Here is a 24609-nt window from a genome sequence, read left to right on the forward strand (position 1 = left end):
TAATTTTATTGAGACGGAAACTGTTCTATGAAACGCAAGAGAGAACGAATCGCGGAAGCGAAGCTTGGATTTATTTCGCGAGTGTTCTCGTTGATTACGTGTTTTCGTCGTAAAAACTGTCACGTTCGTCCGAAATAAAGATATTAAGAACAATGCATAAACTCTGTAACTCTGTACGAAATACGACATCTCCGCAAAATAAGAGCGTCGCGCACGCGACTAAATGAAAGACAGCGCAAGTGTAAGTTAACCCTTTGCACGTGAATTGCCAACTGGGTTAATACTCGACATATGACTATTATTAACAACATCGCTTTCACCATAATGCATCATATATTTTTCACTCACGAGTTATCGCTACGCTGCACGAATAGTCCGGAACATAAAGGGGACTTTCGGATGCCAAAAGATGCACACTCACGTCAAGTAAATTCCGAGATTTTAGACGATCCGGTTTCTGCGTAAATTGTTTTATAAATTGCGGACGTTACTTTAAGGGTATATTTAACTGACAGAAATAATAAGGTTGAGATCTTATAAACGTTTACCGCGTTTGATATTGTTACAGAGTCGGTCATTTTTACTTTGTACTGGTTCTTGTCGTTACACCGTGAAATTCTAAAGGAAATGAACTTTTCAAAAATTCTAATCGTTAAATCCGAATTCCAGCATTCCTTCCATTCAATTCTTAGTATATTTATCGACCGAAAGAATCGACGATAAATCACCAATAAATTGCATTTTTGTAACGCTACTAATTTATACGATACCAATTTTGGGCGAAATGAACTTCTTAAAAATTCTAATCGTCAAATTCGAATTCCAGCATTCCTTCCATTCAATTCTTAGTATATTTATCGACCGAAAGAATCGACGATAAATCACCAGTAAATTGCATTTATACGATACCAATTTTGGGCGAAATGACCTTCTTAAAAATTCTAATCGTCAAATTCGAATTCCAGCATTCCTTCCATTCAATTTTTAGTATATTTATCGACCAAAAGAATCGACGAAAAATCACCAGTAAATTACATTTTCGTAACGCCACTAATTTATACAATCTCAACATTGAACGAACTGACCTTTTGAAAAATGCTAATCGTTAAATTGGAATTCCAGCATTCGTTCCGTTCCTTCCATCCGGTTCTCCGGTATACGCGTGAACGTCGAAAGACACGACGAGGTCACGAAGACGTCGTTTTCTAGCTGCTCTACCCTCGCCGCGACGCTTTCTCCTCTTCGTCCCTACGTTCCGGGGCATTAAGCGGAACGCCACGAGTATTTTTGACTTGTGGTAGTTTAAGGCTATTTCAGTAACGAAACATCAACTCCTTCGACCCGTTCCAACGTTTCTTACCACCGCCATCTAGCTCTCTTTACCGTTTTGTTTCTTGTTTTCGTTTCGCGTTCGCGGAAAATATTTTTCTTTTGACAGTTAAAAGCGCCGGTAATCCTGCACGATGATACCCTCCCCACCGTTAACTAACCTACCCGTGGTTGTCGTTGACCCACGACCGATTCGAGGCCGCGAAAATAAATCCGCGACAACCGATGGGACAAAGGAACGCGCGTGGCAACGAAAATGGCGGCGTCCTTTGGAAATGCGACGCACGGTGCGGAGGGCGGGAAACCAGAGTTCTTTGTAACGTTCGTCATGGGGGAAAACGTTGATTCATTCTCCGATTCGATTTGATTTATTTACGGGAACGTTCCCAATCTATGTACCAGAATGTTCAATATGTTTTATCGAACGATAAAGATTATAGTACCGGGTTTATTAGTAAACTGCAGTACTACATTATATTGGGTTGTTCGGAAAGTAATTTCGTTCTCCAAAATGGAGAATATATAATTTAATAAAATGTTTATACGCTCTAAAAAAAGCGTGTTTCATCTTCACCAAAAGAACGAAATGACTTTTCGAACAACCCAAGGTTGTTCTTGGACTTGGAAAATCATTTCGTTCTCCAAAATGGAGAATGTATAATTTAATGAAATGTTTATACACTCTAAAGAAATAATAGTACTAACATTATAGTACTTATTAAACAGTATAATACTAGGTTGCTCGATAAGTTTTAGCTGGATAAAACTTATTGAACAACCTATCAGAAAGGTTCTTCGTAGTCATCGTGTTCGAAAGCAACGACGGTATTAATCAGACACTGAAATAATAACCACAGAAATACTTAGGATAGCATCGTCTCGCATAATTCACTGCGCATTATCGGATTACACATGCCTTAGTACGATAAAATATATCCGAGAGATGTGCATAAAAATATGCCTCTTTCTCTCTGTCTCGTGTTTTTTTTTTTTTTCCTTTAACTCGAGATTATTCGATTTTTAAAGAAACAGATCCTTTAAAATTTTATCAATTCCTTCGTTCGTTCAACTTTACGTAAATCCTTAAAATATTACCCACGTTCCTCTCGGAAAATCATGATCTCAATTTTACAACTCGAAGACACGTAAATTGCCAATACGATCAGTGCTAAACATTGTTAATTATAATAATTTTATAATCAATTCGTACACCTGATGCAATTTCACGCTCTGACCCGGGTGCAGTGAACTCGATGAAATTCTCAAGCCGATACGGAGTTGGTCCACTTACAAAAGAATAAGGAAAACAATCGGGACACGTGGTGTGGCTAGGTAGAACTACTTGAAATAGGTAGAATTCGATGTCTCCCGTAGCAGTACAAAGATACCAAGACAACACGAGCCACACACTGAAAGCGTACCGTAAAAGAGGAGGAAATGAAATTGTAACCGAACGAACGCGAGCCATTGTAATCCAGCTTTAAACAGAAATGCATCGCGAAGGGCGAACGCTCCCGTTCGCGTGTGGAAATTTAATATACATACATACATATATACATGGAACGAGACTTAACACGGTCACGGCGAATCGTAGGCACGCGAGGCGTTATTCAACATCCAACAATAATCTCTCGAGTATGAGAGGAGTAGGTAGTATTCCGCGGCGACGGTTCAATACACACGACACGGCCGATCGCGGTCGACCGCGAAATTAGATGATGCTAATTGCGAATATCGTGTCCGAATTACAACGTGCAATCGCGTGAATATTAATTCACTCTTACCAATCGACAACGACCGCCGATAATCAATTGCAAATAATGAAAATACACGCAGTGCAATCCGTGGAACGCGACTCAAAACGTAATCTTAAGTAAATTACCATATTTTAGTCTCGATTTGCTTTACACTCCGATTATTCTTCGGTAATAGGAGCGAATTACTATACGGGGACGGTTCGGGTAACTGAGATTTTAATTACGTTATCGGTCCATTTAGAGAAAAATCTCGAATACGGAAAAGAAATTGTTCAAAAAGTACTACGAATTACTGTACAAGGATGGTTCACGTAACTGAGATTTTAATTACGTTATCGGTCTATTTAGAGAAAAATGTCGAATGCGGAAGATAAATGGTTCGAAAAATACTACGAGTGTATTCTTTTTTCGACTGCAACCACCGATGATCAATTGCAAATAATGTAAATACACGCAGAACAATCCGTGGAGTGTGGCTTAAAACGTAGTCTTAAGTAAATTACTATAGAAAAATAATTCACGCAACTGAGATCGTAATTACGTTATTGTTCCATTCAAAGAAAAATGTCGATTGCGAAACACAAATGGTTCAAAAAGTACTACGATTGTACTTTGCTTATGAGTGCAACGGTGCATGTGCATTCAACAGTTACGTTATTCTTTTAACAAAAATTGCATTGTTTTACACAGATCCTCTCGTCGACCTATGTAAAAAGAAGTATAAACCAATAATACCAAATTCGGTTCACCTATTATAATATAGGTAAATATATAAACAATTAAAAAGCGTTGTACAAAATATGTACAATGTTGGTTCCTTTAAGTAAAATAACAAAAAGACTCGATGTGTGCTGAAAAGAAATATGGCACTCAAAATGGTTTTAATAGAAAGAATCGATAATTTATTATTATAGATTTTACCAGTTTTGAGAGCAATTCTTTCCCAACATCGAATCGTAGACATAATTATACAACACTGCTTCTATGCAAATCGAACAGACAATAAATGCTTATGTAACTGACCTTAGATATTAATCGACTATCGGGTTAATTTACTCAGTTCATTACAGCCGATGTACAACACCTAATTGCAACGTGCATATCGTATTTCGATTATTGTCTGGTCGAAATCAATTGGCTGCTCAAGGCCACCAGTGGTCGTTATCCCCGATACAACCACCCATTACCCCCACCATCGCATCTCTGTTTCCGCGCGAATCTGCAAACACGCGTTACTTGTCTCTCAATCTTTTCAAAGTTTAATCGGTCAAAGAACCGTTCGATCCACCACAGATACACGTGTGTTTATTTTCGTGTCGCTTATTCTTACGCGAGCATAAAACTGACGAAATTTTACAATCATTTATCATTATGAAACACACGAACGGATTTATAAGCTGCAGTATACACCTCCATCTAAATTCGTAGTTTTCCACGAGAAATATTCGAGTTCGTACTTTTGAGCTGTTAATTCACACACATTGATTTAATAGGACCGCTGGTCGCCAATCAGTGTTGCCGATAATCGATCGGCAATACTCAAGGAGAGCTATTATCACTAATGACGCGGGAAACGTTCAATGAGTTGCACTACCAATTCACAAATAAAGTAACGCAAATTGGAGTGTTAAAATGTGTCCCACGGGGAACACGATTAATCGATTTCATTTAATCTCGACTCTTCGATTTAACGGCGACGTACCACTCAAATGAATTTTCATTCAATTTGAATAAAATCGAATTGAAATTTCAACGATATCACAAGGGACGTAAATTCTTTCGCAGAAATGATTTCTCGCAAAAATTTCTCACCGATGATTCTCCACCAATGTAAAGTAAAGAACAGTCTTGGTGAATTTGAATGGAGTTCTACGCGCGAAATATTTCAAAATAATTTTACGATCGAACGATAAACATTAACTCCCCTCGAGAGTTGACGTTCACAAAGACGCTGGCTAAATCTAATTCCCAAAGCATTATCGAAACTATTATCGCGAGCCTTTGACAACTAAGTGACACGTAGCTATAGATATCGGTTGTACAAACAGTCTTATGCGCACATGCAGTGACGTTGTGTGACCCAAGGCAGAGTTAGTCCCGCACAGGTGCGCCAGTAAACCAATCATGAACGAACAGTGATGTACATAACCAAACGGTAGATATGCCAAGTGAGTCGCGAGTTTGCAAAGTGATTTGCATCGAGATGTTTCTCGAGAGAGGAAACAAATCTGACAAGTTGTCGCAATGTTTTAGGGTCGTTGCGCTCGATTTTATTGCGCAGTCTATATTTCTATCGATAATTATTCAAACGAGAGCAAACCGAACAAGAAGAAACGAAAAAATGTTTGTTCGAGTGCTGCAACGCGTACGATAAGTGCACGATCTATAATTGCATCCCAATACGTCACAAAGGTAATAACCCTCGAGAAACGTATATAGATATCTAATCTTGAGCTTTTATTAATAATTACAAACGGTTTAATTATACGCTCGCCACTTTTAGAATTAATTGAATTTGATATCCCACTTGGACCGTTTAATAAGACACCTCTGATTTACGGGAAAACACTTTTGGCGATTTATAGTTCTTACGATTCGATTAATTGCATTATGTCTGCTAACTGCTAAATTGTGACAATGTTGTCAGTTCTTTTTCCGGGTTGTTGACATCATTTGTATTTAATTTAATTTTTGTTCGAGTAAAATTATCTCCGTCTCTGATTTTAATTGCTCGATTTGCATAAACACGTGCCTTCTGTTTGTACAACCTGACCTAGTCAATCACGATTTGCGCGATCGATATTAATAAAAAAATTATGTAGCTGTAAACTATCAACTATCCGTGATTCAAATTTCGGTTACAACTGATCTCTCGTGCAGCTTTGTGTAACAGTTTGTCTCAAAGAGTTAATGGCCATCAAAGTGGAGAATTTCATTTCGTACCAATTATCTAGACCATATTAACGTACACTATGGAAATACATCGTTAACACGGTATCTACAGGGTGGTCTTCAAACAAGACTAAACATCGTGAACCTTATCCCCGATCAAAAATCTGTAAAAATTAAAAGGTCTTAAATAATTCTTTCGTTGGAGTATACACTCAAGATCATTGGATAAGAAGTGTACGAAGTACTTGTTTCTAACTTTATAAAACAACGAAAGAACCTAAGAAAATACACGAGCATTTATTCTCATCTATTGTAATAACTTTAATTATACAAACTGATCTACATACGTGAGAATGCACCAGAGTTAAACGAATACAATGACAATACATTGTATCCGCAAAACACGTCTTACTCGTGACATTATCAAATACAGAAATTAATGAACCGAGAAATGCAACTCTTTGAAATTTCAAGAGCAAATTTGCTTGTTATTTTGTTGACAACCATCAACTATCCATTTATCGACATATTCGAACTTTAATCGAGCATTACGAATAGTTAACATTTGTAGCAATATTGTTCACGTAGTTGGTAGAATTATGAATCGTCGTTTTGCGCCTCAGACCAATGGGAATATCAACGTTCGAGAGATAGTAATCATGGAGAACGTCAAATGGAAACGTCTCCAAACCAGAGTCGACCAAATCCCTCGTATTCCTAATCTTCAGCTACCGATGAGTAAGCATGCCGAGATCGAACAGTTCTCGATCAAAGGAACGATATCTTTTTCTTGAACGTTGGCAATTTGTTCGATACCCCTACACCAAGAATCGCATGAAACGCGTTCATGGCGTTGTCTAGATGGCAGTCGATCCTCAACGCGGCTAAAAAAGATCTGAACACATTGGTCGCTATCGAGCCGATCAGTATCGTGACAAAAACGTTCCACAGACAGATTGTTGAGCAAAGTTTCGGTTAACAGATTGCAAGACCATTTCATACTCTGTAGTACACTGTGCGACAACGCAAATACACTATCTCTACTGCAAATTAACGTAATTGAGATACGTAGATAATCAAGGTGTCTTCGTCAATTATTATCAAAAATCATTTTATTCGCGACGATAAAAGAAAACTAAGCGTAGAGCAGAACAAACGACTCTGCATATCGCGAAGGGTATCTGATAGGAGGAGTATGTTTTCGTTTATGAAATAAGATTCTTGTTTGATCAATTTAACGAGTTGTCGATGAAATTTCGGGTATTTCTTTTCTTCTTAAATTAAGCTTTAGATTGAAAAAAAAGTACGTATCGTAATGATGTATTTAATAAAATCAAAATAAGAATCTCAGTTCGAGGAACAAAGGACTATTGATATCTAATTACTGCTGCCGAATTCGACGTTACAATGCTAACAAGATGTATTGCAACATCGATCGGTATCGATTCTTTAAAATTCTATGCGTTACGTTACATTATTTTGACAATTTAACTTACGACCTCGCTATATTTTAACCCTTGCTATAACTATATATAGGGATGACAGATCCGTGGTCGACAAGACTCCTTAACCCTTTCGATACAGTGGACTTAATAGTGAATACACTGCTACTATACGTAGCATCAGTTATGTTACATTATTGTGACAATTTAACTCACAACCTTGCTATATTTTAATCACTGCTCTAACTTTCGATAGAGTGGACTTGATCAGGAATACACTGCTACTATACGTAGCATCAATTATGTTATATTATTTTGATAATTGAACTTACGACCTCGCTATATTTTAACCCTTGCTATAACTATATATAGGGATGACAGATCCGTGGTCGACAAGACTCCTTAACCCTTTCGATACAGTAGACTTAATAGTGAATACACTGCTACTATACGTAGCATCAGTTATGTTACATTATTGTGACAACTTAACTCACAACCTTGCTATATTTTAATCACTACTCTAACTTTCGATAGAGTGGACTTGATCAGGAATACACTGCTACTATACGTAGCATCAATTATGTTATATTATTTTGATAATTGAACTTACGATCTCGCTATATTTTAATCACTGCTCTAACTTTCGATAGAGTGGACTTGATCGCGAATATTCTGCTACTATACGTAACATCAGCTATGTTTCATTATTTTGATAATTTAACTTACAACCTCGCTATATTTTGGTCGTTGCTATAACTGAGGGATGACGAACATATGATCAAAAAACCTGCTTAACCTTTTCGATAGACTCGATTTGATCGCGAATACTCTGCTACTATACGTAACATCAGTTATGTTTCATTATTGTGACAATTTAACTCACAACCTTGCTATATTTTAATCACTGCTCTAACTTTCGATAGAGTGGACTTGATCGCGAATACTCTGCTACTATACGTAGCATCAGTTATGTTTCATTATTGTGACAATTTAACTCACAACCTTGCTATATTTTAATCACTGCTCTAACTTTCGATAGAGTGGACTTGATCGCGAATACTCTGCTACTATACGTAGCATCAGTTATGTTTCATTATTGTGACAATTTAACTCACAACCTTGCTATATTTTAATCACTGCTCTAACTTTCGATAGAGTGGGTTTGATCGCGAATACTCTGCTACTATACGTAACATCAGCTATGTTACATTATTGTGACAATTTAACTCAACCTTGCTATATTTTAATCACTGCTCTAACTTTCGATAGAGTGGACTTGATCGCGAGTACACTGCCACCATACGTAGCATTTAAGACGCTAATGTACACTTCGAAATAAAATCGATAACTGTGGGGATAACGAGCTGTGCTATATTCGAATAAAGTTGCGAATCAATGCGAAATTCTAACGAGTAACTCTAGTCATAGTAACGAGTAACGAACGTGTGACGATGGGTGACTAGAGTAGGATACAGTGAACGTGCGACGATGAGTTAACTATAGTCACCGTTACTATCGGTTAATCTCTCCAGCAGGTTGACCTTCGAGTTGATCGTTCCATGACTGATAAAAGATTCCGGAATAGAGCAAAACCGTTGCAACCTATATGGACTAACACGCAACGGTTACTATATACTAGCAATTTGTATATATACGACCCATTTCACGTATTCGTTACAATATTCTTCTGTAGATATTTGGTGTCGTGAATGTAAATAACCAATATGTGGAAGATGACACACTCTCGCGATAACGCTATGGAAATACAGTAGTTTCATTTATCCGATCTAATACGGACGAAGAGGTTGGATAATCGGGAGATTATTTCACTTAGGATGACTGGTGGAAACATTTAAGTAGATCCATTAGCATAATACATACCATTTTTAGAGTATAATACGCGCCTTGTTAATGTACATTTAAATAACAAGTCTCATAAATATTCGTTGAGTTGAATTTTAAGCAGACACGTGAATTGGAAAATGACGACGATACAATTCGTTGATGTTTTATAACATTACTTATTTAGTACAATAGTGACACGACTGAAGGGCCACGACCTTCGATTCACGATCGTAAAGTAAGTTTGCAAACGGTTCAAATTTGCAAGTTGTGTATTTTAGAATTGTATCGCTATTACGTGGACGTATGTATATACGTATCGTTGTAAAATTAATCTTTAATTCAATACGTGCGCATTTTAAAACTGTAATAAAAAGATACTTACTTGAACGTGAACGAGCGAATGATAATTTTGCACGGGAAACATTCAACGTGAACATTTATCGTTGAAAGAAGATCTTTCCTCCAAGAGTCATCCATTTCCAATTTTGTTTACGTAGCATTTTTTTAACAGTCGAAGCACGTTTAAGGATAATTGTCACAGAGAATGGTTAAGAGCTTGAAATTTTAACATATCAGGAAAATCGTAAATGATAATGTGTAGTAAAATAAAAATTGTTAGTAAATTCTTAAAACAAACATAAAAATGTTACGGAAAGTAGATATTTAAAAATAGTATAATTTGCATACGAATGATATTTCTTCTTTATAATTATTTCGACGCAAAAATTTAACTTTTTGATGCGATTGCTGTGTCTGATATTGATAAAAAATCGTGATAAAAGCACAAAGCCCGTCAATTTTATATGTAAATTTTAAAACAAAAACAAGTTCAAAAATAATACGTTGCACAATTACAATACAAGTTTTGTTACTATGAATTAACTAATTCGTTGTTAATTGCTATATATTCGCTAAAAATGATTCGTAAATTAGTATCTGTAAATCGTTCACAGATAACGTGAACACCATACTACTGACCGCTAGGTTTGCCTCACTGTTAAGGCATCTAGGAGAATTCGACTTTTATGTTGGCAATAATATGTTTACGGCTTACATTGAATAAAATAGTGATTTGTTTGCGGCGTTTTTGTGCAAGCCTGAAGAAAGAGATAAATGGGCGTGTAGAAAAGAAATATTTAGTTTCTGTATTGTCGTGAAATGGACGTGAATACCGAGCAAACTCCCGCGGCTACGGAAACCGCTTCTAATAATGAACAAGAGCACAATGAGGAGGGCATGGAAGAAACGGAGGATTACGGTTTCGATGGAGAAGATTATAGGCATTTCGTACCTCGGGGACGAGGAGGCTTTAGGTGCGTTACAGTTTTTCTTAACACCCCATACATCCATCGTGTTACGCGTCGTTCAAAATAAGAAACGAAAAAGTAAGGTTAAGTCGTCCCCTCGCAATCCTGCCTGACCTAATATGCCCGACGAAAACTATCAAACATCGTGTTGCCACCAACTCCTGATATTTTACTAAATACTGTAAGAACGCGACTACTGTTTCTACTTACGATCCAATACGATGAAATGATTTGCCCATAATTGTTTAGAACAGAGTTTCATTCATACTTTTTAATAACAATTTTTTATTTGTTGATGTATATTATTTTCATCACATTGGAATATCACATGGAACAAGGAAAAATGAGTTTTGAAATATTTACGATGTTTTCCAAAGCTAAAGATTAATTCGCATTTAAGAAGTTTGTTAAATTCGTGCACATGTTTTACTGTTAAATATAAAATTAGAATCAAAATGAAGATGATGTCTGCTGCTGGGTAAATGATAGAAACGTATGGTTCGTAAAGTACATAGTCACGTAATATAACAATAATTTAAGGGGTCATGGTAGAGGTGGGTTTGATTTCCCTATGAGAGGTGGGCCTCCAAGATTTAGAGGAAGAGGATTTGGACCTAGAGGACCGATGTTTCGTGGAGCGAATAATGGATATCCGTTTGAGGGTCCGCCTAGACCGAATTGTCCACCAGGGCCAGCTGGACCACGTTTCAGAGGACCTCCGCCATTCGACCCTAGCTGGGGACCTATGGGGCCACCGAATTTGATGGGACCGCCGAATCTAATGGGACCTCCAGGAATGGTAATTATTTCCGTTTAAATATGCTCAGTCGACTTTATCCCGATAAGTTGATTAAGTATTATTTAACTTTATATGCAATTAGCCACCGCCACACATGATGAATGGCCCAATTGGGACAGGTCCGGGACCGTACGGACCACCTCCTGGAATGGGACCACCAAATATGAATAACGTAAATTTCGATTTACAGAAAATTAATCAAGTTTATAGGTATTGTGTCACAAAACAAGGAATCTTGTTACAGATTCCAGGTCAGCAGCAACCCCCACAGCAACAGGCACAACAACAAGCAAACATTCCAGGCTTAGATCTCAATGGAGAAGTATGGGTGGAAACAAAAACACCAGATGGCAAGTCGTATTATTATAATATTCGCACGAGAGAAACTACATGGACAAAACCAGAGGGTCCAAACGTGAAAGTCATGGTGCAAGATCAGGTTTGAATTTATTCCATGATTTCTTTTTGAAAGTATAATAAATTTTATTTAATATTCCTACAAAAAGTTTTAATTGTTTTTACAGTTAGAACAATTGGTACATGGAGCATCTAAACAAACAACCCCATCTAACACCCCTACCTCCACAGCTGCTACTCCGAGTCAAATTAGTGAGAATAGAGTTCCTCAAAGTAGCGAACAACCTACTCCAAATAATGCAGATGCTATGAACCAACTTAGTACTGCTCCTCCTGGTACAGGTCCGCCTCCTACACTTGGTGAGGCACCAGATGTTCCCACGCAACCATCTGACACAGCTCAAGCAAATGGTATTAAATAATCATCTTAATTCCGATTTAAAAAATTAAAATCAATATGCTTCAAATATATTAAAGGAAATTTTTTACTACATATCAATATTTAGGTGGAGCACCTGCAACTGTTAGTAGCACCCCAGCTATGAATACACCACCAGTAAATACAAATATGATGCAACCACCTCCCAATATGATACCTATGCAACATAGAATGCCGAATCAATTTGGTGGTCCAATTGCAACACAATTTGGAGCAGCACCTTTTGGTATGCCACCACCCGGTTTTCAACCTTTTGGAGGTTATGGTCCACCACAAGCAAATTGGGGTAATATAAATTGTATATTCGTTATACAAAAAATACTCCAATAAATATTAACCTAATCACCTTATTTTTTATCCAAATATTCATTAGGAATGCCACAAATGCCACATGGAGTAATGACTCCACAAGCTCCAGCAGAAGATCCTGCCATATTAGCACAACTTGATCAAGAACTAGTAGCATCTGCTATGGTATGGACAGAGCACCGTGCTCCAGATGGCAGGTTATATTATTATAACAGTAAAGCTGGAGAATCTGTTTGGGAAAAACCACAAGCTTTGAAAGATCTTGACAGTATGCTGTTTATAATACAAATTTGTAAACCATATTTATCGTAACAATATTTATTATAATTAATTATCTATCACTAGGTGCAAAATTAGCGTTACGACAAAAAGCAGAGGAGGCAGCCGCCAATACTACAAATACTACTGTAACTAATACTACAGTTACTAATAACAATGTTATCACAGAACCTGTAAAACAAGAAAAACAACAAGAAAGCAATCATGAAACCAAAGATAGTGTAAAGGAAGCAGATATTAACAAGCCGAAAAAAGAAGAAATAGCACCTAAAGAAGCTGCTAAACCTCAGGATAAGTCTAGACCAATCTCTAGCACACCAGTGCCTGGAACCCCTTGGTATATCTTTTAACGTTGATCTAATCCCATTTACATCATTTATACAAAACTTAAACTTTATTAGGTGCGTTGTTTGGACGGGTGATGGACGTGTATTTTTCTATAATCCTTCCTCGCGCATTTCGGTTTGGGAAAGACCAGATGATCTTATTGGTCGTCAGGATGTTGATAAAATGGTGTCTAATCCACCAGATGCAATAGCAACTACTAAACCCACACGTCAGTCAGATACAAGCGAAAGCAGTGACGATGATCAACCAACACCAGCAAAAAAAATGAAACAGGAAGAAACTAAAGGTAAATATTATATGTATAATATTTATATACCATATTATAAAACTAAAATCATTACATCTTTCAATTGTAGCTATAGCACCCAAAGAAGAGGAAGAAAAGGAAAGTAAAAAAACCATTGATATTGGTAAAGAAGCTGCAATAGAGGCAGAAGTACGAGCTGCTAGAGAAAGGGCAATTGTTCCGCTGGAGACTCGGATTAAATCTTTTAGGGATATGCTTGCAGAGAAAGATGTAAACCATTTATTTTAAAATATGGTTAAATAATTAACTTAATATTAAATTTAATTTTGTACAATATTACTAGGTATCAGCGTTTAGTACTTGGGAGAAAGAACTCCATAAAATAGTGTTCGATCCGCGTTATCTACTTTTGACGTCGAAGGAGAGGAAACAAGTGTTCGAGAAGTATGTGAAGGAGAGAGCCGAAGAGGAAAGGCGAGAAAAGAGAAACAAAATGAAGGAACGGAAAGAACAATTTCAGAAATTATTAGAGGAAGCTGGTCTTCATGGAAAGTATGTAGAAATTCAGTTCACTTTTTTAGATTTTTTAAAAACAATCTCTATTATTTAATATAGATTGTTTCGTTGAATACACTTCACCACAAATTAATATTTGTGTACAGGTCTTCGTTTAGTGATTTTGCTCAAAAACATGGGCGTGATGAACGGTTTAAGAATGTAGAAAAGATGCGTGAACGAGAGAGCCTTTTCAACGAATATCTACTGGAAGTGCGAAAAAAGGAAAAAGAGGAAAAAACAGCAAAACGAGAACAGGTATTTTTATTTTATTAATATTCTTGATTTTATTGCAATGCAAATATTACTTTTCAGGATTCGTGGTACACTATAAGAATTTAAAGATTTATGAATAGTTTAGACATTCGATACCATAAGTAAGAAAAAATATCCTAAAGATATGTTACCTTATTAACGTGATAAAAAGCATACCAAATTTTTAGAGATACTTGAGAATTAAGGTACCCTTTTCTTAGCTTCTTTAATATTCTATAAACTACACAACATCATATAGTAATTTCAATATTAATTATTCAAAACAATTTGAACATACATTTAATCCATATTGAATTCGATGTTCTATATTAATTTTCCGACTATTTCACTTCAATGCAAATTATATTCCCATTATTATTTGGTACCTCAATTCTCTATGCATATCAAAGTATTATAAAACAAAAGTTCTTTTTGAATACTACCATTAAGCCTTTCCTTTTTCCATACCAAACTTCATTAAGGTTATCATATCTCATGCATCCTTCATTTTATTCGAAGAAATCATTACTGAGAATATATCAAATGAAATATAGACATAGCATATACTACATTCGCGATAAGTTACGTAGAAGCTGAATAAGCCTTTGTTCAGCACCCACTTGTGTATAAACAAAATTTATATTGTTTTACTGTTTGGAAAAGATAATTATATGCTATTGTTGAGTGATATTTTACAATGTGCGATGATATAAGAAATGAATAATAAGTGCACAAAAAATGTTCTAATTTTAAATAGGACAGAATAATGTTTAATGAATTTATACTTTCAGCGATAATTAATCATTCTTTCAGGTTCTATAGGTATGTTACTATTTTGTTCCACTTGTAAGATTATCTAATATGAATTCCTAAATTAACGGCTGAAGAACACATACCAGGAGAAGTTTCTCTAATAATTCTCTACTCCAGTAGATTTTCTCGATAGACAAAAGTTTTGTAGCTCTAAGATGGGAGATGTAGAGAATAAAATTTTAGTATGTGACGGTTCCTTATGTACTTATGTGTTCTGAACTCTCCACTTCAGTCAGGAGGCAGGCAGGACAGGTTCCGTATGTGGAGTGGCTTGGTTCTGAAGCTGGTTGGTGGCATGGATGATGTCATCTACCATCCCCACCTACACTGCGTGGCACAGTTGGCACACCCTCGCGCGCCGCATTCTTTACTCCAAAGCAGAGTCATGAGAATGAACGAACTCGGTATTTGTATATTACTCGTAATCCTCGTTACTTCAAAAGATTAACTTTTCCCCAAGATCAAAACCAATTTCAAAGGAATTGAATACAAATCATTATCAGTAAAAGGGTTGTCAACCCCAGTGGTAGCATCAATTCCAAATGTATTTACAGACCTTATTCTGTTTCCTGGAGATAAAGAACCGTTATTTGCTCTGAAAAAAAAGCTACCAATTCATTTTATGATCAGTGTATCAACATAAGAACAAATTAATTCTTTTCTCATACATTATTTTATATTATACATATATAATTTTATTAATTTTATAATTTTACTTTCCCATTTATAATAATTTCAATTGCACAAATAATATCATAGTTGATAACAGGGAAAAGTTTAAATGAAGTGCGAAGTTTTTTGTAATAAAGAATGACTTTATTTTACAGTTGTTCTTATGTCAATACATGACATATTAAAATTTAAATATAAATTTAAAATTGCTATTTACATCTAAAATTTATAAAGTGCATTTCAATTGGTATAATGGTAAATACTTTCTTTAATTTTTTTTTTTTTTTTGCGTTATAAAAATTATAACTAGAGATATAATACAATCAATTTTTAAAGAAGATTTTAGCAAAAAGAGATAAACTATATTTGAAGCAACAAGATGAGTATACTGAAATAATAGAATGAGTGTGCTTTTATGAAATTTGGTTTGTATCCTTCGGAGAACCTTGACTGCTTTTGTCTTAAGAAAAATAGAAGTGGACTTTGCAATAATTGTGTTTAGATGGAAGTTAAACGATTGTGGCACAAGTTTCTTACTACCTCAAAGCTATGTAGGATCAGGATCCGAGTAATAACTATAATGGCAAATTCAAGACCAAAATGTGCCAGCAACTTTAAACTCTAATCATCTTTTCATTGCGAAATAAACATGTATTAAGTTTACTCAAATACGATAACGAGTTCTTATAATTATATTAAAATACAGGTCGTTCATAAATTACGTAATGGGAATTTGAAGATAAGAAACACTGCTACTATTTGCTACTTCGATAATATAAAATAAAGGGACCAGAAACATATAAAGTATTGACATAAAATATTAGAATGTAAACAAAAATTTATAGTCATAGAATAAAATCTGTTCCATGGTGTAATCTAAATAATTAAAGCAGTTTAGAATGTTATTAATAAAAAGTTCCAAAGATTGCACTGAAGTTTAATTTTAAGATTCTTCTATTCTTATTTGTTAAGAGTTTTATTACACCATATTCTTATTATACATTCTCATTGTAGAATGCTTTATAGTAATGATGAAAATACAAATTTGTATGTATTGAAAAGGTACTGCGCGAAATATGGTTAAGAAAAGTAAAACCTCGTTTCGTAATTTGAACGGCTGAAAGCTTTTAATATTTTCAAAATCTCGTGACGATAATATACTAACGACTATTTTCTTTTCAGCAAGGGCAGCAGATAAAAATTTATTCATTTTATACTCCGTCTTATCATTAAATAATAACATATATATTGTTCTCTCTCTTATATTGTTATCTACTATACAATAATTCTAATATATTAATATGCAAAATATTTAATGATGACTCGGTTAAAAATAATTATTCTTGCAGCTATAATGAGTATAATTTTTTTCAGCGAAACCGACCAGCTTATTTCATTAAAAATTCCAACAAGTAGAGCCCTTAACGTTGTGATACCTTCTGACACGAACGAATGACATGAATGACTATTTCTTCTACCCCTAACGAAATGTAGTTTGAAAACCAATAAAAAGGTTTGCAAGTTGAAATAGTTTGATCCACATTACAAGTCATTAATTTTTTAATAATATTGTCAAAGTGATTGTAATGTGGCTGACCGTGTAATAATTGGTTGGAAATATTAAGCGTGCATGATAAAACTGAGACAAGCATAAAAAAAATAAAGATTCAATTTTAAGACAGAACTGTACAAATAGAGTGTAAGCAAAAACTAATTGTCTTTCAACAATGAAAACTCTTATGATAAATGCGTTTCAGGTGAAAAAGGAATTCATAGCGATGCTACGTGAACACAAAGACATCGACAGACATTCGCATTGGAGCGATTGTAAGAAAAAATTGGAATCAGATTGGAGGTACAGAGTGGTAGAATCAGCAAGCACGCGGGAAGATTGGTTTAGGGATTACGTTCGTATGCTAAAGGAGGAGAGGAAAAAGGAAAAGGAAAAAGACAAAGACCACCGGCACAGGGACAAAGACCACCACAAATCAGAGAAGAAGGACAGGGATAGAAAGGATGTCGATAAGTACAAGGAAAAATCATCAAAGGATCGAGTTGACAAGGACAGTTCAAAGGACAAAAAGCAACGAAGAAGTGAAGCACCGGCAGAAGAAAATGGTAAAGAAAAGAAAGAAACGGTAATAGAAAAGGAAAGCGGAGAAATCGAAGACAATGATGAAAAACCAGCAAAGAAAGAAAATGACGTAAGCATTTTTCAACGTCGCATTAATTAAAATCAATTTTACGGTAAAGTACATATAAAGTTTCTTTATTTAGAAGGAAGACGCAGACGATCAGTCTGATTCGGAAGAAGATCGTGAGAAACAGAAACGAGAACGTGAAAGAAGAGCGGAAGCAAGTCTTCGTGAAAGAGAGAGAGAAGTCCAAAGAACACTCGCCACACATCTTCGTGATAGAGACAAGGAAAGGCAGCATCACCGTCACACAGAAGCAGTACAGCATTTCAGTGCTCTTCTTGCAGATTTAGTATGTACACCTCATTTATATGACTCATTACAGATGATTAAAGTCTGAAATATATTCAATGTGCTTAATTAACATAACACATGTGCGTAGGTAAGGAACGGTGACCTAGCATGGCGAGAAGCAAAACGACAGTTGAGAAAAGATCATAGATGGGAATTAGCGGAGAGCTTAGATCGTGAGGAAAAAGAGAGATTATTTAATGAACACATAGAACAGCTTAGTCGCAAGAAACGTGACAAATTCCGAGAGCTTCTCGATGAAGTAGGAGCTTCTACTGAACTCACTGCATCGTGGAGAGATATCAAAAAATTGTTAAAGGACGATCCTAGATACCTTAAATTTTCTTCTAGTGATCGGGTATGTAATCTATTTAAGCATGTATAAATACAAAATGGAAATAATTATCCTTTTTAGCATTATACTACATTTATGCTTTTCTCTGCAGAAATGTGAAAAAGAATTTAAAGAGTATATTAAAGACAAACTTGTTGCGGCTAAAGCTGATTTTAGAGAACTTCTACAGGTACGTTTAAAATACATTTTGATTCCTCATTTTTCTTATGCTTTTCATGATGTATCAAAAATTTAATTAAATTTTTGATTAAATACTAATTTTAGGAAACAAAACTTATTACCGATAAAACGTACAAAAAAGTACAAGAAAACAGTACACATTTAGCGGAAATAGAAGAAATTTTAAGGAAGGATCGAAGATTTCTTGTATTAGAAGCAGCAGCCGCTGAACGAACTCGTTTGTTGATGGGATATTTGGAGGAATTGGCACGTAGGGGTCCGCCTCCACCACCTACTGCCTCAGAACCGTCAAGAAGACCAACTACAAAGTAATTGTTGTTTCTAACTTATAAAGAAAAGCTATCAGTATGTACTTGAATTTATGAAATCTGTTTTGTTTCAGTTAACGAGGCCCGCATCAAAGCATGGTATACATATGGTGTCCAAATAAAAAATCAGTGATTGAATTTATAGCTGTAGTTGAATTGAAGTACTTTACACACGAGATGATTATCGCCTGTAATTATAGGATTCAATAAAATAACGCCAATTCCACACAGCTAAAAATGTGTGTCATACTGTAAAGATGCCATAGTGTAAGCATATCATTATTTGTTGGATTACTTTAAATAGATAATAGTTACAAAAGAATTATTAGCAATATTATATATTAATATCATACAGTGCGAATTTTATACATATTTTATCCAGGTTTGTTACATAAGCACCTCATTATGAATATTTTGTATGAAAATTACACGGGAATTGTGACGAGTGTTCGTTCACTCTCGAATAGTTTAAAAGCATGTGCAGTGAATTTCTGTAACCCGACATTAAACTTAGTATCTCCAAAATTTAATTCTTATATCTAAAAGAAAAGCATAATGTACGACAATCATGCACGACATTTTTACGAGGTACAGTTCGGAAATCATATTTTCAATTTTCAATCTTCAAATTATTTCCCGCGCACAGCTCTGTTGGATGATGAACCGTAAGTATCCTACAAAATATTCTTATCTGAAATATTATCAGTTCTACAAGTGACGTAAAAAAATACATGTACAACAACCAATATATTGTCTACAATAGTATTATTTAAAATTTATGTATGTGGCATTTTTACGGTATAAAATTTTGAATCTGATGCAAACAAAATACAACAGAAAAATATATTTTATCCAATAAATAATTATTAAAAATTGCGACAAATCATATTCACATATAGTTCCCAATAATCTATAATTATGTACATTTTATTTCTAATATTTTATAATATTTCATTGCAGAAGTGACTTTCTTTGCATAAACAATGAAGAATATATACTTATCTAGGTTAACATGATCTCATGATAAAACAATTGAAGGTTGCATGACTGCAATGATTTGTATATTTTATTTCATATAAATGGTATTAAAGTGTTTATTTAATGGGCATGCGATTATTTTCTCCCAAACATAACGATTAGACTAACATAATTATGTGATGTTATAATGTTACAATATATACATAATGTACGTAATAGATTTAATAAAACTTTTGCACGTTGTAACGTTAAAAAAGGAACTGATTCTACTCCAAATAAACAAATCAATACACGATTTTGTTTGAAACAAAGATATACGCTACAATTTACTGCAATTGTTACGTGTATATATCACGTGCATTGTATCAGGAACTTCAATGCCGGCAAAACGCGTAGTGATTTCAATGCTAGAACAAGCAGAGACTTCAACACTTGCAAATACAAAAATGGTGCGACATCTTGCTACACTGGTAAGTAAGTACTACATAAATTATATTTGTAAACAAAAATACGTTAAAATTATATCACGTGCACAATTTAATTGCAATTTGTTAAAAATATTCAAAATTTTTGTAGAAATTATATAAACAAAATCATTTCTTCGTAAAACACTGAACGTTGCCTAATCATTTTGTACGCCAAGTATACGCATAAAAGCCTTCAAATTTGATTAAATATATAATGGAATAAAAATATTAAACATTCATAAAATATGAATCAAGATTTTTATCGCCCGATGCTGATGTTGCCAAAGATTGCGTAATTGACTTTAACTTACATCTGTGTAGGTGACTAAGAGATACCTCCAGATGTGGAAATATTACTCCGCAAGTTCGTATCGTTGTCACGAAACAAAATACCGTACATGAATCTATATTGTATATCTTTGTCGTTACCGTTAGAATCGGGACTGGCACGTTGCACTTCCTGCTAACTTGCTAGGAATACAAATTGGCAACTTGACGCGGTGGCTGGTTCGTAACCGAATCTTCCTCCGCGAATTTTACATTAGTCAGAGTTGAACGAACAATCCTCGGATAACAATATGCGAGTGTACGCAAATAAAAAAAGAAAAAGAAATACGAATTAATTTGATCCATTAGTTTAAAAAGAAGACTTTAAGCTTTTGTCGTCACAAAATTCTTAATTAATTCACTAATCTTCGAAATATCCATAACTTCATTTCCCATGCCCAATACGAAATCGTTAAATGTTCCTGTGGCACAGAGCGTTAGTTAATAATTTTCAATTACTTTGAGTTTCGAGAAACTGCTTAAATTCACAAATTTGAATATCGAAAACGTAATTTTACTCTCAATTAATCAATCTAAAGACCGTTCGGTTGATCATCTACCCTTGTGCGATTAACAATGTGCGCAAGACGGTTCTAATAACTAACAACTATGCAATCAATTGATTGCAATTTTTGGCATATCTATTTATTCGTTTAAAAATAACTAAGACACAACTGAGTTCGGTAGCAAAATATCAATTTTTGTTGAAAACAATTCAAAACATCCAGAAGACATGTAAAAATCATACATGCAAGGAGCACTCGGTAATTGTTTGTAAAACCGAGCAAATAAATCTTAGTTTACATTCGCTACGATCTAATACTAAATTACTACTCCCGCTCACTTCAAGTTACTTACAACCTATCCAAAATCAATTACAACCTTTTATATAAATAAAAGAATCATTCATACTTTACGTAAACACGGTAGGTAAATAATACGAATTCCTTGTTCTATATTCGTAACGAATCAAATATTGTAAATAAAGGTGAAATTTATCCAAAAATTATATTTACAATGCGAATCAATTTTGTTCGGAAGCAGGCCCTGTGTAAGAGTTATTTCAACATTGCTCGAGGGTTAATTCATTCGTACCCCCGTATAAGTATGCGGAACATTTTGCGAATGATCTTTCGTTTTCTTTTTCTTGAAGCGAGGCAAGGTCGGTCGCGGTTTAAAAATATTTAAAAATAAATACAAAAGCTTTAACCGACCACCGGTGACGCAAACGTTCTGCACGGAGAATTACTAATCCCCCGACTGATGTTCTTCTCACGATAATAATCTGGAGGCTATTAGAGCATCATCAACTTTATTACGTCACGGTATTACTTTCCCTAACTGTCCCATCCGTGTTTGTCTTTTTCCTCTCGTACCTTCTATCTGGTTTCTGGCCGGATGTGTATCAGTACGGAATCGATGGTAACGTCGATTCGTAAAGGTCGCTCGCGACCGGTAAGGGTTAACGAACGTGTTGCGGCAGGATAAAATCGACTCCAAAAAAATATTTACGAAGGTCCTGGCGAAGGACGCGCCCATGTTATGACATTCTCGGGCCGCATTCTTCGTGGCCCGAAAAACTCGACGGAACTTGGACGGAAATGCAAAACATGCGCGTTATAAATGTGAAATATCCGTTACTAATGCGCGGCAGTAAAAATATCGACGAATATTAAAAAATTATAATGTCAAATATCAAGATCTAACGCAAACTGTAGCATGGAAGAGACCGTGATGTAGAATTTAATGGAAGCGAAAGAAGAACGGTATGGAAAAATGATCGTGAATTTGTTCACACGTAAATGAGAAAACAGTATCGTTGAGAAATTATCATGAATTCCTGAGAGCGTAAATAAGAGAACAGGACTGTGGAAATATTAGCGTAAATTTTCGTCGAGCGTAAATACGGTAGATAAGAAATGAAGAATTACGAGGAAAATTTTTGAGAAAATTACTATTCGATATCTTCTACGTGTATAAATCGGTCACAGAAGTTCGTAGACAAGGTAAAAGTTTGTAATTATTTATCAATCGTGATTGGAATCATTTTGGAAAAATTACGATAGATATTGTAGACTCTTTCGACAAGGAAACTACAATTTTCGTAAACCTTTAATCTTGTATTAATATTTTATTGGTTTTTCATTGTAAACGTAATATCCCGATTGCGCTCAGCCCTGATCACATACTACCAGAATCGTTCCGTATAATAAAAAGTGACACCGTTAATGACAAGCCTGATCGCGGTAACCTTGTCTCGATGTACCATAATTTGTGTTCCCCGTGTAATGGTTTCAATTTGAAAAGTTTGTGAATTTGCCGCCTTTTCATTAATATAAACACCTAGCAAAAGTACGAATTTACGATGGTGCGTGATCAAGGCTATAGCTTCCTTATGAAATTTTCTTAAATTATAATTTTATTGCTTTCAGCGATTGTTGCGGACGAGCCGATTCAATTCTTAAACATTTTGAATTCATCGCGATCAGTTATTGTATATTTATCGATTTTTAATTTTTAAATTTTTAAATTTAAAAAATTTTAATTTTATATATATATATTTTTACAATTATCATTATGCGATATATACAACACAGGATAAAGTTCAAATATATATTTATAATGTGAAGCAGACGTAACATTTTCTGTCTTTCTTTAAACATAAGTTACATTAAACGAATATCATACTTTTATAAGTTCATGAAATTTACTCCAATTTCTGACAATGTTTAATGATAATTTAGCGCGTTTAGTCTGACTTCTTTTAATGGAAAGTCAGCTGTTTCTTTTCACTTATTATTTCTCTTCCTTTCTCAACTATATAAATACAATTTTGTACTTTACGATTACCAGATTTTTTTCTAAATGTTCTGCGTTTCACTTAAATTCGTCCTCAGTAGCATTGTTCGTTGTCTACAATCACGACCGTAAAACATTTACACATTCGTAAATGTAAAAATAATAACTTTCTAAATGTTAACAATGCTTCTCTACGAAACATATTAGCGTAGAAGATTTTGAAAAGTACAAGCAAAGTTTAAGAAACAATTAATAATGATTCAAGTGTGATTTTTGCACACGCACAAACATATCTGTCGCGAAATTTTGCTCGAATTCTCTAATATATTCGAACGTGTCCTATAATCAATCGCTTACTCGATATGTAAAGCTTCGAGTGTCGAAGGTATGAAAATAAAATTGAAGAAAAAAAAGGGACAAGTACGCGATGTTAATATTTATGAAACTTTGAAGATCGTAAACGGTGGTAAAGTAACGACAAAGTGCTGAACAAAGCAAAGGACACCACACGTGTGCATATTCAGTGTGACTCGAATCCTGATCGACAAACCGGATCTTCATAAATTTTCGATAGGAAATTGTCCAGTTCGTAAATACTGACTTTAATATGTCAAAAAAGAAAGAAAACTCTCCAGAACGGATTCAAGGGTATCGTTCTCCGGGAACGTTTAATTTTTTCCCCAAAAATCGAGCAAGTTTTACTTACACGAAACCCTTTAAATCCCACCTTTGAAACTCTGTGAAAAAACATGGGTCCGAAGGTCCTCGAGCGTGTTCGAAAGATCGTCGATCGTTGCAGTCGACCTTCGCGAAGGTACAGGAAAGGTCGTTCCCCGGGCGTTCTCAAATTTTTGCTAAAACCCGTCTCCGGGGTTTTTCTAAGTATCAGTCCCTCTGGTTTGATCGTCACAAAGACGTACGAAGAGAGGCAGCGCAAAGTGGCGGGACAGAAAGGAGAGGGAAAGATCTCGATGGCCTCGGCGTGCCAGCTCCGCCTCGCGAGGCGCGCAGCCACCAAGTGAAAGTGGGATTTTGCTTTCTACCCGCGGCCAGTGACAAACGCG

At 35.1% G+C, this 24609-nt stretch overlaps 2 protein-coding genes across 5 annotated transcripts in view; one reads left to right on the forward strand and one right to left on the reverse strand.

Annotated features, from left to right (window-relative positions):
* Rgk3 (Rad, Gem/Kir family member 3) overlaps positions 1–9899 on the reverse strand; it is a 124879-nt gene extending 114980 nt beyond the window's left edge. Inside the window, exon 1 of the mRNA XM_076314978.1 lies at positions 9648–9899. Coding sequence (XP_076171093.1) covers positions 9648–9702 — 55 coding nt within the window. The 5' untranslated portion in view covers positions 9703–9899. The remainder of the gene's footprint in view (positions 1–9647) is intronic.
* Positions 5227–20080, forward strand: LOC143148548 (transcription elongation regulator 1). Of its 4 annotated transcripts, none has more exons than XM_076314970.1 (19): positions 5227–5498; positions 10219–10578; positions 11125–11371; positions 11454–11543; positions 11616–11810; positions 11896–12139; positions 12235–12453; positions 12541–12744; positions 12822–13092; positions 13157–13389; positions 13460–13620; positions 13694–13902; positions 14013–14163; positions 17403–17849; positions 17923–18132; positions 18223–18489; positions 18578–18655; positions 18751–18974; positions 19049–19861. In XM_076314970.1, the coding sequence occupies exons 2-19, from the start codon at positions 10424–10426 to the stop codon at positions 19050–19052; spliced, it is 3609 nt and encodes a 1202-aa protein (XP_076171085.1). In that variant the 5' UTR covers positions 5227–5498; positions 10219–10423; the 3' UTR covers positions 19053–19861. The 4 variants fall into 4 exon arrangements, 2 of the variants coding, with proteins under 2 accessions (XP_076171085.1, XP_076171087.1); XM_076314972.1 differs by having other exon boundaries at positions 10334–10578; XR_012992514.1 differs by lacking the exon at positions 5227–5498 and adding an exon at positions 19935–20080 and having other exon boundaries at positions 10222–10578; positions 19049–19639.
* Positions 20081–24609: the final 4529 nt, after the last annotated feature.

Source organism: Ptiloglossa arizonensis, chromosome 6, assembly GCF_051014685.1.
Source record: "Ptiloglossa arizonensis isolate GNS036 chromosome 6, iyPtiAriz1_principal, whole genome shotgun sequence".
Taxonomy (NCBI): domain Eukaryota; kingdom Metazoa; phylum Arthropoda; class Insecta; order Hymenoptera; family Colletidae; genus Ptiloglossa; species Ptiloglossa arizonensis.

What these genes read in the sequence shown, in the direction of transcription:
- LOC143148548 (XM_076314970.1), top strand. Translation starts at nt 10,424, where the DNA reads ATGGACGTGAATACCGAGCAAACTCCCGCGGCTACGGAAACCGCTTCT. An exon ending in AAGTCATGGTGCAAGATCAG is followed by an intron (nt 11,811 to 11,895) that starts GTTTGAATTTAT and finishes TTGTTTTTACAG; the next exon opens with TTAGAACAATTGGTACATGG. An exon ending in AGCTTTGAAAGATCTTGACA is followed by an intron (nt 12,745 to 12,821) that starts GTATGCTGTTTA and finishes ATCTATCACTAG; the next exon opens with GTGCAAAATTAGCGTTACGA.